Source organism: Schistocerca americana, chromosome 1, assembly GCF_021461395.2.
Source record: "Schistocerca americana isolate TAMUIC-IGC-003095 chromosome 1, iqSchAmer2.1, whole genome shotgun sequence".
In the NCBI taxonomy this organism is placed as follows: Eukaryota; Metazoa; Arthropoda; class Insecta; order Orthoptera; family Acrididae; genus Schistocerca; species Schistocerca americana.
This window is the reverse complement of record NC_060119.1, coordinates 812,338,734-812,358,992: the sequence shown is the minus strand read 5'-3', so window position 1 is coordinate 812,358,992 and position 20,259 is coordinate 812,338,734. Positions and strand designations below refer to the sequence as shown.

General features: G+C 40.2%; 1 protein-coding gene across 1 annotated transcript in view; it reads left to right on the top strand.

Moving 5' to 3' along the window:
* The window catches only part of LOC124545982 (ubiquitin carboxyl-terminal hydrolase 8), a 226,904-nt gene that overhangs the window by 93,008 nt on the left and 113,637 nt on the right, over nucleotides 1-20,259 (top strand). The window contains exon 6 of the mRNA XM_047124950.1: nucleotides 9,542-9,689. Within this exon, the coding sequence (XP_046980906.1) occupies nucleotides 9,542-9,689 (148 nt within the window). The remainder of the gene's footprint in view (nucleotides 1-9,541; nucleotides 9,690-20,259) is intronic.

The following is a 20,259-nucleotide window of genomic DNA, read 5'->3' as shown; positions in this document are numbered from 1 at the left end:
TACTACTTTAAGTGTCTCATTTCCTAATCTAATTCCCTCAGCATCACCTGACTTAATTCGACTACATTCCATTATCCTCGTTTTGCTTTTGTTGATGTTCATCTTATACCCTCCAACTAACCTAGCAGCTTGAAAATTGCAAAGATATAACAACAAATAAACAAAGCATGCATCATCAAAGTAAAATGACAGTACTACCAAAATAAACAAAAATATAACTAAATTGCAGATAATAATTGACTTACCCTCATACAAACTGAAGTGACGTGACAGTTGCCTCAAATTTATTATTTAGTTGAGAAAGTTGAAACTTTGCACTTTGTTTGTTTTATATCCTTTTGCCTTTCAAGTTTAAATCATTACATTTATGAAGGACTTAATGGGTACTACTTGTCCACACGTAATTTAATTAACTGCAGGATGTGGCATCGGTCTGTGAGAAAATCTGTGTTTTGTTAGGAGATGCCTCAACAACTAGAACACTGTCCATTGTTGCACCACTGAACATTGTGCATGACATTGGAGGAACCACCAACCAGACATAATTTTTTCCACAAACAAAAGTCACATCCTGCTATAAAGAAAAATGCTAATCATTAATATTGAAACACCAAGAAAGATAGTAAATAATGAAATTTTACTTACTGTACCTGTAAAATATAGTAGGAAGAATATGTGGTAAAATTTGCAGGCAACTCAGGGGTGTACGGGCTGCGAAATTTAATACTCAGAGATTCCACTTCTGGCAGCAACAATGATTGTAACATGGCTGAGCCCAGAGTCAAACTGAGCTTGCTTGAATGATACAGGTATGTCATTCCATGCTGCTTCAACTCCTATGCCAAAGCCCATCAATCCTAATTGCTGGCGATTTGTGGTATGCCAGTATCCAGCTGAGACAAGAGCAGAACAGATGTTTTCAGTGGGTGAGAAGTCTGGATAACATGCTGGCCAGGGCAGCAATAGAACACCCTCTGTACTGAGTTAGGCAGGACACCATGTGAGTTAGGCAGGTCACCATGAGTGACTTGAGGTCTTACTTTATCATGTTTAAAGATAGTGTCAAAGACTTGTAAAAGATAGAGACCAGCCACCAGTCTTAATGTGTCAGAAATGTAATGATGCTGTCCAAATTAACAGCTGTATGATCATGTTGAATACCCAATGGCTACACAATCATGTTGTATTCCCAATGGTTCCCTGTACCATCAGGACTTGTTCTGGACCCATATCACATACAGTCGTGGAGTATTTGTTCTCCCCAGGTACGTCCTTGTATGGACATGTCAATAGAACCTGCAGTTATGGTTGCTCTGCTGACAGTCCACAGTGCTTCATTTTTCTTGACACTTTCAGTACAGATACTTGTATTGCTACAAACAGTTCCATTTCCTGATTGAAGGTGTGTGACATAGCTTCTTATGCAATAAAATTGTCCAGTAGCATCCAAATCAAATACACCACAATTATTATTAATAGAAATTTTTTCACAGGTTACATCTCTTTGAAATTATTTGCTGGAGTTTTTGTATATTTGGAGTTTCAGTCTCTCACAGAACTAGTGAGATTGTACATTCTACCATATGGAATGTAGAAAGACCCTGTAAAGTCTGTCTGGTTGAAGGTTATTATATTTAATGGTGTAGCTGTTATTGGCTTCTTTGAATACGTCAAATAAGAGGTTCGAACAGTCTTCATCAGAGAATCTCTGCTATGTGAAGACGGTGCTGGTCTGCACAGTATTTTTAAACTGACATGATGTTGCTATTTTTTACACAAAAAATTAACTTCAGTAGTCATCACTGGAATCCACTTGTGTAGTGTAACGCCTAGCATCTATGCTTACTAATTCACATTTGTGGCACAAAAATTATACACAGTCTTAAGTTATCCTTCCAAGACTAACTTGAAACTATGTTTCCCTAAATGTGCTGGCCACAACAGCACTACCAAAAATAGTGGGTGGGTGTTACCAATTAATACAGCCCATGTCTGTGGTTCATGTTGCATTAATTTTTGGTGATTAAGAAGGAAAATTGCAAATTTTTATATTTACAACACCTGCTAATCGATTTTAAAAGAATGTTGTTGAACTTTGTTCATCATGCTTGGATTCTATTTATTTGTGAATTGCTTGGAACCCAGTTGTTGTAATTATGTAGTTCTTTCGGTGTGATGACTGCCTATACTTATGCAAATATCTTTGAATAGAAGTTTTCTAACTTAAAAGATGCATTCTGTACTGGTATGTTTGAACCCAAAATTTACTAAAATGCATATTTGCACTTTGCCTTAAGAGTGAGGGTGCTGGAAGTATAATAGTGAGGAAATAGGTAACTTAAAACTGAAATATTGCTCTGCACCGGACTTGTCACTCAGCTGTGGAGAGCTTCATTGTTATATTATTCAAACTAGTCTAAAAATAGTGTCACTCTCCTAAGAAGTGGCTCATTATAAAGACATTATGAGCTGCATATCATGAGAAGCTGTATCACCTGAATGTTGTAAGGTTTATCAAACATATACAATAAAAAGTCAAACTGAATATAAAAGAAGAATATATTGAGACAGCACACCTATTCACAGAAATCATTTAGAATAGTCAAGACCATTCATTCATGCATTCATCGTGTTCCATCAATGTTATCGAGAAGGTGAAGCTTTAGGGATGTGTAACGAATCAGGGTATTAACATGAGACAAAGAAATCAGTAAATTTAATTTGTATATCTGAACTAAAACTATTTCTCGTCACTAAGGAAAAGTAAACCACAAGAACGCATGAAAAAATCACAAAAACACTCTGTCAGTTTGGAATAATTCATTGTCGATACCAGCACTCTTGGCGGCTGACACGGAAAGCCAACTGTCAGTTGTGCTGTAACAATACTAGTATGTACACATTCGCGCACAAGACACAACTCGATGCTGTCCTGCACTATACTGTGAGAGAATTGAAGCTCTATTGCTGCACCATCCCGATGGCACACCAGGAAGTGTACTCGCCATCCAGATCTTGTTGTGTGTGTCAACAGTGTTTCTGTGATGGGTGGTGAGATGATGTTGATGCTGGTGCTGGCATTGATACTGGCAAGTGTGGTCATGGGCCATTGGATTGTTGATTATCATGTGAAATGTACACTGGCTTTACCCGGTCTGTTGAGGCTGTAGTAGGCTTGTCATTTACCAATATCTTGAACTTATGTTTGCTTTGTTGCAACACCCTGTGGGGGCCAGTGAAGGTCTGACGGCGCCTGTGAGAAGCATGATTTGAGTGCAGTTCAGTAGCTCCTAATTCACGTGGATAGCAGGGATGCCATGCCTTGAAGCTTGGTGTGGGCATAATTGGGTGACATGCTCCCTTAGTTGGCATATGAAGTCACTGTGATAGAGACCAGGTAACTGCAATGGTTGCGCTTCTGCAAACTCCCGAGCTAGGCGCAGGGTTTTGCTCTAAACAAGTTCTGCTGTTGACATATCTAAATCAGGCTTATGTGTCATCCGGAAGCCTAGTAATATCATTTACCAATGCTGTCGTCCAATCTAAATCTTGGTTAATGATTGCTGCATAGAGCGAGTGATGCCAGTGCTCAATCAGACCATTACTGGCTAGGTAGTAACTGGTGGTCCTATAGTGCACTGTGCTGCAGAACTTTGTTAGTAGGGAGAACAGGTCCAACTTAAATTGGCGACCGAGGTCTTTCGTCATGCGCAGTGGACAACCAAAGTGAGAAATCCAACTTGATGTGAAGGCAGATGCCAATGTTTCTGAGGATATGTTGTCCACCATGGTTGTTTCAGGCTAGCATGTAAGATGATCAACCATGACAAGGATGTATCATTGTCCATTGAAAGAAGGTAGTTTTGAAGCTCTTGATTAGATTTCTGTGCCTCAGTGAGTCGGACGAAATCCATAGTGCTTGAGCTGTTCAGAATTCTATAGATGTGAGACAGGCAATCGGTCACCGCATTTTCAATACCCGACTTCCACCTAACGCCTGTTTTAATAGCGTTATGAAACTGAGTTGTCATTCTGGTGAGGTGAGCAGTTATTTGTTCTGCTGGGATGCATATGTCAGTGAATTGTGGTCTGTAAAAATTATGAACTTCCTAGCTTCCAGTTGTGGGCGTAAGTATTTTATTGCCTCATATAGTGTGAGGGGTTCCCAATCATAAATGCTCAACTGCTGCTGAGATGACAACAGCTTATGGAAGTAGAAGACTGAAGATTCACACGTGCCCTCATATAACTGCTGTAGAGCGACCCTGATTTTTGTTTGACATCCATCGACCACCAGTGCAAGGGGTGCTTCTAATTCTGGATGAGTCAGGAGTGCTTCATTCTGCTGTGCTACGCTTCGCTGCTTCAAAGGCTGAACTCATGGCATAAGTCCACTGAATGGGTGAAGTGTCCTTGGTTTTCACTGTGGTGAGTGCTGTTGTAAGATGTTCTTGTTATGCCACTGAGAGTGGCACGTGTCGGCAATAGAAATTCAGCATGCTGAGAAAAAGTTGTAACACATGTACTGTGCACGGGGGCATGATCTGCAAAATGGCTTCTACCTTTTCAGGTGGGGGAAGTGAGCCCTAGTATGAAATTTGGTACCCTTAAAAAATCGATCTCTGGTTGTCCAAAAAACACACTTGGCTGTGTTCAGTACCATGCCATATGTGTTTAACTGTTCCAGGACTTGTATCAGATGTTGCTCTGCAGTTGACAAGAAGATGAGAATGTCGTCTTCAGTATGCGAAACAGAAGGGTAGCCTTGTAGTAGCACATCAACAGTAAACTGCTGCCATGTTTGTGTGGCATTTCACAAGCCAAATGATATACCGTATTTACTCGAATCTAAGCCGCACTTTTTTTCTGGTTTTTCTAATCCAAAAAACCGCCTGCGTCTTAGAATCGAGTGCAAAGCAAGCGGAAGTTCTGAAAAATGTTGGTGGGTGCCACCACAACTAACTTCTGCCGTCGAATATATGTAGCGCTACACAGGCATGCTTTGTAGGCACAAAGATAAATACTGGCACCAAATCCTCTGCGTCAGTAAATACATTTAAAAAACGGTGGAAGACGAGCTTTTTTCTCTGCCTCGAGTTTCGACCACTGCATTTTCATACATTATCCAACGAAGTAAATATAAATTCCGTATTGTTCATCTTCGAATGTAGCAGCATTTCAAGGTACTACGAAAATCCGACCGGCAAGACTGTTTGGGATGTTTGTCAACATGGCCAACTCTACGTTCTGAATTTTTTCCTACCTGTGAGAAGAGATGGTTGCTAATAGGAACTTATATGAATTGTGAATCACATGCAGTATTTTCTTCACCATAAGAATAATACGAATATAAACATTTTGCCATGTATTGTTACGTGTTTGCTGCTATCTCATTTAAATCCTGTCTGCCCAATAAACTACGAAACTAGAGTGAGACAACAGCAAACGTGGAAGAATATACAAGTCATGTCATGTTTATATTCGTATTATTCTTATGCCTAATAGTGATACAGTCAGAAATGAAGCACAGCAATTGACTAGATTTTTAAATCTAAGATGACTCTAATTTCTGTGCAGAATGTAATGTACTAAAGAGGCGCCTGCAAAGATTTTCAAATGGAGAAAAATTTTCGATAAACTCTCATTCAGAACATCTTCTATCATACACAGTGTATTGTTTGGTTCTTGTTGATCTTATCAAAGAAAGCAGCAGTGTAAGTAACAACAAATAGCAGTCTCTTGCCATTGTTTTGCTAATGAGATGGTTCTTCTCTCTCTCTCTCTCTCTCTCTCTCTCTCTCTCTCTCTCTCTCTCTCTTTCTTTTTTTTTTTTTTTTTTTTTAAATTGTGAGCGGCGGTAGTGCGCACAAAAGCAAGCCATGCCACGAGCGGCGACAGGCTGTAAACACGCACTATCAGAATGCGACAAACAATGCATGACACAGTACAGTAATGCATTTTCAGCTTAAGAGTGACGCAAACACCTATAACAAAGAAAACGGCGCTTATCAGATCAAAGAAAAATAAGCAATCAATTCAAACCAGATGAAGCACGTGAAAAAGGAAGGGTACCCGTATAAATACGGGCGGAGCGCCTGACGCATAGCAATGGCTACCTGGTAAAGTTTAACTGCTAAGATTACGACTCGAACCAAACTACTGTAGCTGTATTGTCATTCATTCGACCTAAATTGTGTCTCATATTACAATGGACCAACTTTGTTTCGATTTGGAGATGCGGCCAAAAACTTTTCTCTCCCCTTGAATTTCGAGTCTCAAATTTCAGTTACGGCTTAGATTCGGGAAAATTTTTTTTCCTTGATTTTGAGTCTCATTTTTCAGGTGCGGCTTAGATTCGAGTGCGGCTTAGATTCGAGTAAATACAGTATACAGACTCTCGAACAATCAAAATAGGGTGGCGATTGTGGTTTTTGGATTGTTTTTCTCCACTACAGGTATTACCGTAGCACTCTCCAGTACACTAAAAATTGTCACAACGCATAAGACATAGTCTAATTCCACAGTGTAGGAACAGAATACTGATCTGGAACCAGCTGAGCACTTAGGGCACTATAATGCCCACACAAACGCCATGGACTATCTTTCTTTGGCTCAAGATACAATGGAGAGAACCATGGACTCTTGGATGTCCATATAATTCTCTCTCTGCGTGATGTTAAATTCTGCCTGATCATTAACCAGTCTGGGACTGTACATTGTGGTCAGCAAGAAACTGGCGGGCTCTCTGTGGTCTTGATATGATGTACAGAATCATGACATACCAATTTCAGTGCTCCTGGAGGTCATGTCAAGGCTGGGAACCATTGTAGTAGACATGCGTACTCCCCAACATTCGCATGCACAACTTTGGGTGAGTGCACCACTGCGCAGCAATGGAAGCCCGAAGTCACTGGGCCGTTCGCTGAGGACAGACGGAATAAGGTTTCTGGTCTATGACAACATAGGAGTCTCCAGGAAAAAATATAAAATTGAGCCAATATCCACTAGATATTTGTTGCCCAACTTCCCATCATTGATAAAAAGGAGCTGATATGGCACTTGGCAGTCAGAGGCAGCACCTACGTCTGAAGCCACCAGCATTTGGGTACGTGCATGGTGATAAGAGCTTGTGTGCCTGGTCACTAAATCATCTGTCATACCAGCAGACTGAGAGCTGTTCTTGTCTGGATGTCGACAAGGTAGTGGAAGAACAACTTCCAGACACCCTGCTGTATCGGTCTCTATTGCTGCTGCTGTTGCACCGGGATAGCAGCTCGTTGATCTGCTTAGTGAGGTCCTCGACATCAGCTACCAGATATCATAGGCCTTGACATGTCACAGGTGGTGAACCATACAGGGTGGAGAACATAGTCGACGGTACTGGATTATTTGACATTGTTGGCACCTTGTTATACATAGCGACTGATGCACCAGTTGATGCAGGAACTGTAGTGGGCACTATCCTGTTGGCCTAGTTGGCCACTGCATTCAAAGGCATCTGTGTATGTGATGCTATTATGGCTTTCAACCGTGGTGCCAAGCAGCTGCTCCATAACGTTCACAAAAGGTTGTCTGGCTTGGATCCAGTGTGCTTCGCAATTGCCATAAAAGTTGTGAAGGTTTTCAGTCTCATATATCCTCTTGTGTTTACACTTGCTGGAGGCATTCTTCTTGTGACATGGAAATCTGACGTATCAATTCTGATTTTAACTTTTCACACGCATGGGCTCCGGGTGGTGCGATGATCATGTCTTCCGCTTTAGCAGTGTAATGATGCTTCAGCTGACACATGACCTTTGTGAATTTAGTGGAGTCTGCCATAATACCCGCATAGAGCAAACTGTCTTCCACCTGCGTGAACCATAGCACTGGGTTGTGTGGCCAGATTTGAGGCAAATGCACTGCTAACTGTGAAACTGACAGAAATCTCACTTCCGATGAATCTTCCATATCAGATCTGGTGTGGTCGCACCTCCTGTGTCACAGGCTAGATCAAATTGGCGTCACCACTGTGATTGTACTGCTAGATTCATCGTCAACTGATTCATTATCTAGCCTGTAGGTGTGTGAAATGACATAACTGTGTATGCGAACCTTCTCTTTACTATGTTCACAACTCTTTACAAGGAAATAACAAGCTCGTGGCTTGATGACACACAATGTTAGTGTAGATAAAATGTATCTGAACTAAGACTGTTTCTTGTTGATAAGAAAAATAACAATACAAGAACACGTATAAAAATCATAAAAACAATCTGACAGCTTGGAATAATCCACCTTTGATACCAGCACCCCTGGCAGCTGACACAGAAAGCCAATTGACAGCTATGCCATAATGATTTTTGTACATATACATTCATGGACATATGACAACTTGACACCACACTGCACTACTCTGCTAGAGAACTGAAGCTCGGTCACTGCAACTTTTCTACCATCTAAATTTAATCGAGTAAATTGGTAAGAAAGGTACTACTATGAAAAAACCTGCTCCCTCCTCAGTTTTTCTTATAGCTTCAATTTAACTGCTGTTAGTAGCTTAATATGTACTAGATTACAATGGTATTTTGTGGGGAAAATATTTTTGCATCTATAAATACTGAATCCTATTTACATTACATTATTACATCTCATACAGCTTTATAACAGACACTGTTACTTGGTATGAAAATAACAGACAATATATAAAACAATTGAAGACGTCGAAATGACAACATCTGCTGCTGATAAGAAGAAGAATACTATAAAATCTGTCGCCGCACATTCACTGCTAGATGGACCCGCTGTCTTCTGTGGATGTAGACTGAATTTCAGTATTGATCTCAATGATACATTTTCCCACGGTAATGGCTGGCTAACTGTGGCAATTGTACGAGGTGGTACAGGTGTACCCAATGTATCAGGACTGGAAAGCTTCGTCGACCGTGACGTCATAGCCTACCGCACATACCATGTTTGTGAAACATGGATACTCAGATAATTTGTAGAAAGAGTATTTAATGAGATATTTTTTCAATTTTCTTTTGAACTGATAGGGATTCCCATTTCTTGCTTTATGTTAGACGGGAGCTTGTTGGACAGCTTACCACCAGAGTACATAATTCCATTCTGAACCCTGGACAAGGATAAGTCAACGTGGAAATTATTTTTGTGTCTTGAATTGTGACTGTGTGTATCACAGTACAGTTAAAAACTTACTGCAAAGTAGAAATCAAAATATTGTAAGGAGTCTGTTCGATATCTGGATGTCATCATTTAAACAAGAGGAGGGGGAGAAAGAATATATGATACGAAAATTGCCCTGTGGGGAAGAAAGAGGTTTCTCTTCAATGACTCATACTTGTACATGTGGAGGTGAGCTTATTGCATCTGATGGGAGGCTATTATTGAAATGTTACCACAACTCCTTGAAGTAGTTAGCTTTGGGGTATAGAAGCTTCAGCATGACTTGTTTATACTTATTTTTATCCATAAATACTATTTGTTCATGTGAATGAAAAATAAGTATATGCTGAGTTCTTGTTTAATTTTTTTTATTTAGTGGGATCCAGATACAAAGTACAAACATGAACCTGTCATACTGGAAGGAGGATACAGTGACTGGTTGGACAGATATCCTATGTATACAACAAACAGCCATGTTGTTGCACCAGTGTCTGCTAATTCCAATGATTTGTTTGAACTATTGGGTAAGGTAACTTATCTCTAGTTTGAAAACATAATATTTTAAAAATCTGCAAATGTGTCTCGTATATTTTTAGTGGCAGTTTGTTAAAATTGTGAACCTGCTGGATGCTTTTACAAAATTTTTTTAAAAATAATTTCAGCTTAATGTACTGACGAGGACAAATGCTTCTGAGAAAGATTCAACAACTTCCCCCGTAATACTGTAACAATAGCTGATTTCAGTAGGCGATTTCAGTTTGCTAGCAGTGAACTGAAAGGGACATGAATTTAGTCCACTTGGAAAGAACAGTGATGCTTCAAATGATATTGTACGGAATTATTGAATAAAAAGTATTTTGAACAGTTAAGCATTCCACTTGCAATACTAATATCTTAGAACCTCTAGCAGCAAGCATATCAGAACTGCTAGCTGAAGTTAAGACTATTGTGAGGCACACAGAAAGAGTATGTTTTGTGCAGATAATGAAGCATGGAGAGGATCCACCATGATTAAAAGTTGCTACAAAAGCAAAAGAATCTAACTTGTAGGAAGCTAAAACCATACTCATAATACAAAAGCTGACTGAAGTTAAAATAACCAAAAGGGCAGTTATGTGAGCAGCATTTGTTGAATTTTTAAGAAGATTTAACAAAGCTGGGATATTTTGATTCCTTGTAAAGTCTCCTACCAGACCAAAATCATGTATTCAGTCACTTCTAGATGATACTGCCTTTGACACAGAAAATGTTATAGTGAAGGCCAAAATATTAATTTCAGTCTTCTGTTCTTCCATCACAGCTACAGTGCCAGCTTTTATTCATTTTGTTAGTGCAGAAATGACATGATGACAGGAAATCACTATGTGCATCCACCTCTGTAATGCAGTGCATTTCGGCAGTGCACACTGCCCCGGCTTGCGTACACTGTTCAGTTTGTCGACGGGCCTTGAAAGGTCATTTCAAGTTTAGACCACATGCACGCTGCCACTTCACAATAAGAAGAGTTGCCAACATGGGAACTTGCCTGCCATATTAGGGTGCACTGCAGTAACATTATTCAAACATTCAACTACTACTCTGTAACACACACCATTTAACATTTGCCTCATAGTGGTCACCTCTGTTCAACAATGCCAGCTGTTCACTGCAGCCTACAAATTGGGTACTGTAAGGAGAATTCTACAGAAATGCATACTGCCTTTTTGCAAACTGCTGGGAGGTCTGTATTGACCCAAACAATATGCAACTGTTTCCATACAATCAATTTGAACTTTCGACAATTTAGGAAAGGCAGATTGCTACTTACCATAAAGGAGACACATCAAGTTGCAGACAGGCACAATTAAAAGACACGTACATAAAGCTTTTGGCCACACCCTTCATCACCATTCACACACACAAGAAAACATGCCTCACGCACACATGACCTCCAACTGTAGCATCTTGGGTCGCAATGCAGCTATCACGTGGGATGCAAGGAGCAGTCTGGAGGGGCCAGAGGGGGGAGGGGAAGGGTTAGTAGTGTATTGGTGGGAAGAGAGACGAACACTGTCTGGTGGAATGTGCAGGGACTAGACAGCCAACAGGCACAGCGTCGGGAGGTTGTGGGTCAGGGAGGTGGGGGAAAAAGGAGCAAAAAAGGGGAGGAATGGGCAAAGATGGACAGATGCACTGGCAGAGGGCTGCAAATCAACAGAGTAGGAAATGAGAATGGGGAGGAGATAATAGGGCAGAGGGGATGGAAACTGTTGGGTGGATGGTGTGGGGGTGTTATGTTACTGTAGGTTCAAGCTGGGATAATTATGGGAGCAGAGAATGTGTTGTAAGGATAACGCCCACCTGTGCAGTTGAGAAAAGTTGGTGTTGGAGGGAAGGATCCAAATGGCTTGGGTGGTGAAGCTGCCATTGATATCAAGTATGTTATGTTCAGCGGCCTGTTGTGCCACAGGGTGATCTATTTTGCTCTTGCCCACAGTTTGACAGTGGCCTTTGTATGACTACCAACCAGATGTCACCCAGGGTGAACAGCTAGTGCCAAACTGTGACGAAGAGCATCGTAGACCATCCTGTGGCACAACATGCAACAGAACATAATGCACTTAATTTCAGTGGCTTCATCACTACCCGAGCCAAATGGATCGTTCCCTCCACTCCCAGCTTTTTCTGAACTGCACCGATATGAGTTATCCTGTAATTATCCCGGTCTCAATCTACCTCATTCTGCATCCAACAGTTTCCAACACCTCTGTCCTGTCATCTCCTCCCCATTCTCACCTCCCACCCTCTTTATTTGCAGCCCTCTGCCAATGCATCCGCCCGTCTTTCCCCACTCCTCTCCTTTTTTCCACACTCCCTGCCCCACAACCTCTTGACGCTCTGCCTGTTGGCAGTCTAGTCCCTGCACACTCCACCAGAGAGCGTTCATCTCTCTCCCCACCTGTACACTACTATCTCTTCCCCTTTCCCACTCCCTCCAGATTGCTGCTTGCATCCCATGTGACAGTTGCATTGTGGCCCAAGACGCTGGAGTTGGTGGTCATGTGTGTGTGAGGTGTGCTTGCTTATGTGTGTGTCTCTCTTTTACTGATGAAGGCTGTAGTCGAAAGCTTCATGTAAGTGTCTTTCAGTTGTGTCTGTCTGCAACTTGATATTTCTTCTTTACATTAAGTAGCAATCTGTCTTTTCCTACATTGTTAATATTCCTACCTGGAATTTCCATTGTTCAGTTTGTACTTTCGGTATTCATTACAAACAACAGTACTAACCCCCCCCCCCCCCCCCCCTTTCCAAGCACCCTGATGAATGAAAGAGATGAACAGGAGAACACCTGGAATGGATTCTAGGTCAGTGAAGTCATGTCCTCTACACTGGCTGAATGCAGGATTTGTCTGTACCTGCTCGAATCAGTTCTGTTTTGGACAAGTACCTGTTACTGATGTCAGAAACCTCTGTTAAAGGTAATTTGAGGACTGATATATATTATAGTATGATCCCCCGAAGTATTTTCCAGCACTACACTCAACATTTTGGTGTGGGTTCATCTTTGTGGATGACAATTATGCACATGCGCACCTCATGAACGATGTTCTCCATGAGACAGGAATCGACTGAAAAGAATGGTTTGTGGCATTTGTTGACATTAACTCCATTAGCATACTTGGGACCAGTTGCAACTTGCATTGCAACATTGCAGGAACCCACCTTGCGCACCAGATGACCTCAGGAAGTCCATTATAAATTAGTGGCAATATCTCACCCACCTTGTGGACAGAATACCAGCAAGGTTACAAGCATGTTACGATGCACAGGGTGAAGCAGTAGAGTATGGGTGAGACAGCAGATTTTGGTGTCACATATACACAAACCTGTACTCTTTCACACTGACAGTATTTTGGTTATTATTTTGTTTTTAGTTAACAGTAAAGCTATCTTTTTAGTTTATGGGCGTATAGATGAATGTTTTGACTTCTTCTGATTGTTCAGCTTAAAACCTCCTGCACATTGTCGATCAATTTACGAATGACAAGGTAGGATAAGGGAAATATGAATAATTTATGTGTGAAATAATAACACTAATAACAGATAATCCATCCTTTTTCCTAAAACAAAAAAAACTAATCACAAAATATACTTCAGGTTTCAGTTGCGAAAGAGGGCAGAATAGATTTATAACTTTGGGAATAGGGGAATACTGTTCAGTGATTGTCAGTGAGTTAACATGACATTCTTACACTTCTGTGTGAGCATAACATATTCTTGTATTTAGTTAGCTCCACTGACATGTAAAACAAACCATGATATGGCAAAGGGTCAAAGCTGAAGAAGCATATTGGGTGTACAGAGAGAAATGTCCCAGTAGGATACTTCCATATTCTAGGAACTTTTGTGCTGTTAGCCATATATTAAGGAAGACACATTCTTTTGTATTATGTAGTATTGGAAGGTGATCATCAACCAGGTAATTTGATTAAAAGAAGACTACATACAGGAGGAAGAGTTATAAAAATTCTGAACATACTAACACTTCACTGAAGTCACACATTTATGTTCAGTCCACTCATGGCTTAAACCCTGTGTGCATTGTCACTTCACAGTAAGAAGGAAATCATGACGTAAGATAACAGAAATTTTAATAGTTTATGTATAAAATGATAACAATAATAAAAATTCATCTATCTTTTTCCTGAAAACAAAAATTTTTTTCTTCTGCAGAAGGACTCTGAAAGTTTGTATTAATGATTACTCATTCCACAAAATCATTCCTTTTCCTTGACTAAGCAAATTTCTCTGGTAAAAGCTTGTGTAATATTCATTACATTTACACCTGTCCAACAGGTAAAGGGGCTAAACAAAAATATAGAAATATCACGAGAAATGCGTACTTGAACATAAATGCACATCTAGCCAAGACTGCAGGTTGCACTGTTGTATTTGCCCATGAATGACTCCTGTGCAATGTCCTTAATAAGTTGCAAGTGGAATCATGGTCAGAACAGTGTTTGTGTAGTAGTGAGTGCATTATGTGAGAGCTAAGTGAATTCAAATGTGAAAAAATTTTTGGTGCTCACGTGGTTGGTGCTACTGCAACCATAGTGAAGATCTATGTCGCATACAGGGAAAGCAGAAAAATATCATCTGCTAAGTCACAATGTGGATGAAAGCGTGTGCCAAGTTTTTGTGAGAGTCGTTCATTGAAGAGGATTGTGATGAGAAATAAGAGGACGGCAGCTGCAAAAATCACTGTAGAGCTGAACGCTGCTCTCATGAAGCTTGTCAGCATAAAAGCGACATTAAGGGAGCTTCATGAGCAAACAATTGCAAGGCGAGTTGGAATTCCAAAACCACTCGTGAGTTGTGCAGATGTCATAAAAGAAAAATTGGTGCCAAATCCGAAAAACGTGGGCTATGGACCATTGGAAGAAATTCATTTGGTCGGATGAGTCTTGTTTCACACTGTTTCAAATTTATTTGACCATTTTGGCTGATCAAGTCCATCCCATGGTACAAAATATTTTAATGAATAGTTGTTTATTCAAGCAACTTCAAAATACAAGTTTTTAACAAGCCACTCTTAAAATAAATGTTGTGTCTATGTAATTTGAATATGACAGCAGCTGAATCTTACTACAGATTTTTACATGAGAGGGAAGCAGCAACGACTATTCATGGAGGGTTCTTACGAAACTTATAAAACTTTTCCCTCTCCTTCAGGTTGCCTGGTACAGCAAACATATAAATATTATTTTGAAGAAAAACAGTCTTGGTTGCAGTAATTATTGTTTAATGATGTGTTTCGTCTCTTTAGAACATCATCAGAATTTCTACAAATAAACAAGAAAGGATAAAATAAATAATCAAAGGCAGTGCTTGATTTGTGATGGTATGCACCAGTATTCCGTACCGATACCTCTGACAATAGAAAAATCATAACTGCAGATTTTGAGATGAGGTAAAATAGAAATTAATTTTTTTATCAATACAAATGTTGTTTTCACACTTTTAAAATACACAGAAAGGTGTTACAATAACATTTTAAGAAGTTCAAATTTCAGAAACACAGCTCCGGAAGGTCTCTATACCGGAACCTAATTTTTTTAAAATCAAGTGCTGGTTGCAATTGTGGTCATGTCGTGCATAGCTTGAAATAAAAATATTAAAGAAGCATCTACAAACCATTAGAAAGAAAGGTTATGTTTATTGTTATGCTGTAGAATAAGCATGCGTCAAGGCTGTGCTAAACGGGAGGGGGATTACATATATATATGAAGTAGTGAAAACCTTTAAAGAACGAAAATAAAGTACAATAGTAGAGGCAGATTGGATTGGATTAGATTAGGTTAGATTAGAGGCAGAATGAAAAGTGCAAGCCTTACCTTCGATACACACATAACAGAAGGTACAGCAGTGCAGTGATAGGACCACACTTACAGAAATGTGGATATGTGGCTTCATTTAAACACAGTATAGTAAAAATTGATCAATACTGTTGAAGACATCAAGCATGTAAACAGTTAAACATTGGACTAAGTGTTCCATGGAACTTTGTGGCAGAAACTAACATTGATGTCGTGCATGAGTAAATTTGAAATGAAAGTTTTAATTAAATGCATGTGTCCACCTTAGCAGGTATTATGTTCTGTTTCCTTCAGCTTACCATTCACTATCACTTCTGCTCCAAGGACAAACTTCAGACCTAAAATACCAAATACTGCATTAATAGTAGGAATAAACAAGATGTCAAATTTGGAGATTAATGTACTTATTCAGTTTTTTCACCATACTCCTGCAAGACTCTGTTTTTAAAGTAGACCATATTCATTGATCAAAGGGATTATGGTCCCTCATGTTGACAGTTGTTGATTTGACTATAAGAAAAAAATACACAATTTGTGCAAGTAAATACCCCACCTTATTTTAGCAAGTATGGCTCTTCTCTTCACCTACCTTTAAACTGACTTATCCAGCAACTTGTAAGGGAACTACAGTTTAACATAGACTATGAATCACAGTCCATTATATCATTTTTGAACACGCACATGTTATTTTGGAGGTGAGAGGAGCAATGAGTGTCAGAAAACTCCTTGAACCTACTGGCATTTGGCCCCAGACTTTTGGATTTGTGGTCTGATACTTCCTTGCTGAGTTGCTAAGCCACATTGTTACAAGGGATGTACCACAAGGAAGGGGCACAGTCAAAAAAGTTTATATAATTGTTAAATTTTCTGCAGAATTTGTGTTTGGAACCATGTGGTTTCTGTTCATCGTATTGAAGTGAGAAGTCGTGAAAATTCGGTATTTAGCACATTATATATGAAAATTTTCATTTCCCTTCATTCCATTATTAACTTAATTACCACCTGTGTTTTTGTGTTGTGCTGTACTGTGTAAACAAAATACACCATGTAACTAACAACTAGAGGGTTTAACTACCATGCACTACAGTCTGTTCTGATTGCAGCGTATTTCCTTTGCTTTCTTCTGTAAATGAAAACATTTCATATTAATTATTTTCTTAATTGTGTGCTACACAAAGCAAGAGATTTCAAAATAAATCCTTTCTCAAGCTGGACCACGTAATTCTGACAGGATGCACAGTCCCAGCATTGCATTTCGGCAGGTGAACTGTGTGCTGTGGTTAAGGGTTTGGGAGTGTGAGTTGCATAGGGGTGGACTAGGATGTTGTGTAGGTTGGATGGGTGACAGAATACCACTTTAGAATGGATGAGTAAGATCTTGGGTAGGATGTCCTTCATTTCAGGGCATGATGGTAGCCAATCAAAGCCATGGCGAAGGATATGGTTCAGTTGTTCCAGTCCAGGATGATATTGGGTGCTGAGGAGGGTGCTCCTTTGTACCCGAGAGGGGTGTGGTGCAGTGATGGGGTATGTGAAGTGGCATCAACAGTGGTGAATAGGGATGTGGGAGGTGAAAGGGGGAGAATGGTGGAGAGTCGGTGAAGGAAGTGGTTAGTATATTTGATGCAAGAGGCTAGGTTTCAGGCAATTGGTTGGAGGTACTGATCAACAAGGGCGAAAATTCTTTCAGTAGGAGCTCAATAACCAGTACCAGTGGAGTGTCGAGGATTACTGGGTTTGTAGATTTTGGAGAGCATTATTAATGTTGGTGGACGGGGTGCCAGGTCTCTGTACATTAACAACCTGATGCCCATGGCCTTTCTACTATTGAACACCACCTCTCCCAACGTCCTTCAGACTCCAAACGTACCAACTCATTGTTCCTACACCTTACTAAGTGTATCGTAACTTAAAAGTACTTCTCCTTTGAGGGGAGGGTATATAAACAAATCCTTTGCACAGCTATGGGCACCTGCATGGCACTCTCCTAGCCTCCCAAAACCATAAACCCCTTGTCTAGTTCAGATTCATTGTGTTATCTTGATGAACTGGATTGAGTGCCAGGACTTCCTTCCACCTCACCTGGTTCCCCCTCACCCCAGTGTGCCATCTTCCTGGATGTTGAAATCTCACAGATGGCTCCATCTGCACCTATGTCCATATTAAACACAGTAACCACCAACAATAGCTGCATTTTGACGGGTGTCATTCCTTTCACATCAAAAAGTTCTCCCATACAGCCAGGCCACCCTTGGACACTGTATCTGCAGTAACAACCCCCCCCCTCTCCCCCCCCCCCCCCCCCCCCCCCCCCCCCCCCCCCCCCCCCCGCCACGCTGGTACATTCTGTTGCTGTGTGTTTCCATTCCATGATTAATGTGATTTGAAGAGAAGTAATAAAATGAGCTCTAACATGGAAAGTAAGCGTTTCCGGACACATGTCCACATAACATATTTTCTTTCTTTGTGTGTGAGGGATGTTTCCTGAAAGTTTGGCTGTACCTTTTTGTAACACCCTGTAGAGGTACTATCTTCATTAATTTAACTGTCTTTTTTCCACATTTCAAAGTAAAATTAATGAATCTATTTTCTTCATGTTCAGTTTAACTTTACTGCATACAGACAAATTATAGACTTCCCTTAGGGTTTCATTTTCTTTCTCTGTAGGTAGCTCCCTTGTTTTTTATCTTACTAAAATATTGGTGTCGTCAGTAAAGAGATTTTTCTCCATGACTAACAATATTGGGTAATTTAGTGAAGTATATCAGGAACAGTAATGTAGGAACTCCTGTATTGATGTAGTTTGGATCTGATAAGTGCTTCACTCACAGTTTAGCCTTATTTGAGGTTTTTGTTATCTCCACTTTTTGTACCCTAATTGCTATGTATGATCAGAATCAGCCATTAGCTGCATCTCTTATTCCAGATGACACTAGCTTATGTAGTAGAATCATGTACCGGGTGATAAAAAAGTTAGTATAAATTTGAAAACTGAATAAATCACGGAATAATGTAGAGAGGTACAAATTGACACACATGCTTGGAATGACATGGGGTTTTATTAGAACAAAAAAAATACAAATGTTCAAAAAATGTCCGACAGATGGCGCTTCTGATCAGAATAGCAATAATTAGCGTAACAAAATAAGACAAAGCAAAGATGATGTTCTTTACAGGAAATGCTCTATATGTCCACCATCATTCCTCAACAATAGCTGTAGTCGAGGAATAATGTTGTGAACAGCACTGTAAAGCGTGTCCAGAGTTATGGTGAGGCATTGGCGTCGGTGTTGTCTTTCAGCATCCCTAGAGATGTCGGTTGATTCGGTTGAACACGATACACTTGCGACTTCAGGTAACCCCAAAGCCAATAATCGCACGGACTGAGGTTTGGGGCCCTGGGAGGCCAAGCATGACGAAACTTGTGGCTGAGCACACGATCGCCACCAAACGACGCGCGCAAGTGATCTTTCACGCGTCTAGCAATATGGGGTGGTTTCCCCCCCCCCCCCCCCCCTAATAAAACCCCGTGTCATTCCAAGCATGTGTGTCAATTTTTACCTCTCTGTCTACATTATTCCGTGGTTTACTAAGTTTTCAAATTTATACTGACTTTTTGATCACCCGGTACCTCAGACAGTTCTAAGAATATGCTCTGCGACACACTCATCCTTGTTATGAGCATCAAGTACTACTTTTGTTAATTCTACTACAGCTGATTTTGTACTCCTACATCTTCATGCCAAAACTATGATGCATTTGAAAAGTTGTGTGACAATAACACACTTTATACTCCTCGTCATGATAGATAAAAATTGGTATTTCTCTGATATTATTTGCTGACAATACACTTCTATACAATGAAACCACTATATTAGAATGAAATTTTCACTCTGCAGTGGAATGTACGCTGGTATGAAACTTCCTGGCAGATTTAAACTGTGTGCTGGACCGCGACTCGAACTCAGGATCCGAGTTCAAGTCTCTGTCCTGTACACAGTTTTAATCTACAAGTAAGTTTCAAGCCACATTATTATTTCCCTGTGATTGACATTTGATGCAGGGACTGTCAGTTGTCTGCCACAATCAGAAAGTTTATGTAATAGATGAAAAGGCTAGGTTTGAACAATCACTAATCAATCACCAGTTGAGGTGGCGCAGTGGTTAGCATACAGGACTCGCATTCAGGAGGATGACTGTTCAAACCCGTGTCCTGCCATCTTTATTTAGGTTTTCTGTAATTTCCGTAAATTGCTTTAGGCAAATGCCGGGATTGTTCCTTTGGAAGATTACGGCCAATTTCCTTCCCTCATCTGATGGGACCGATGACCTTGCTGTGTGGTCCCTCCTCCCAAATCAACCAACCAACTAATCAGTCTGTAGGCTCACAAGGAGAAGAAAGGGTGGGAAGAACTTCAAGAAATCATCTATATGGTAGTGTAGGTCAGGGTCCAAGGTATCACATCCTGGATCCATTCCTGAAATTGGACTCTCATTTGCAAGTAATCAATGAAAAAAATTTTCCAAGATGCTCTAGGGGCTTAAATGTGTAGTATTATGCAGAATGATGGCTGTAGTCTAATGGTGAAGATATATTCCTAATGTGCAGAAGGTTGTGAGTTCGAATGTTGTCACATGCCATGAATTTTTTTATTTTTAAATGCTTATCAAAATTATTTTGATAATTATTTTTATTCATTTAATTGGTTTAAATGTAATTTTTTATTTGTAATATTTC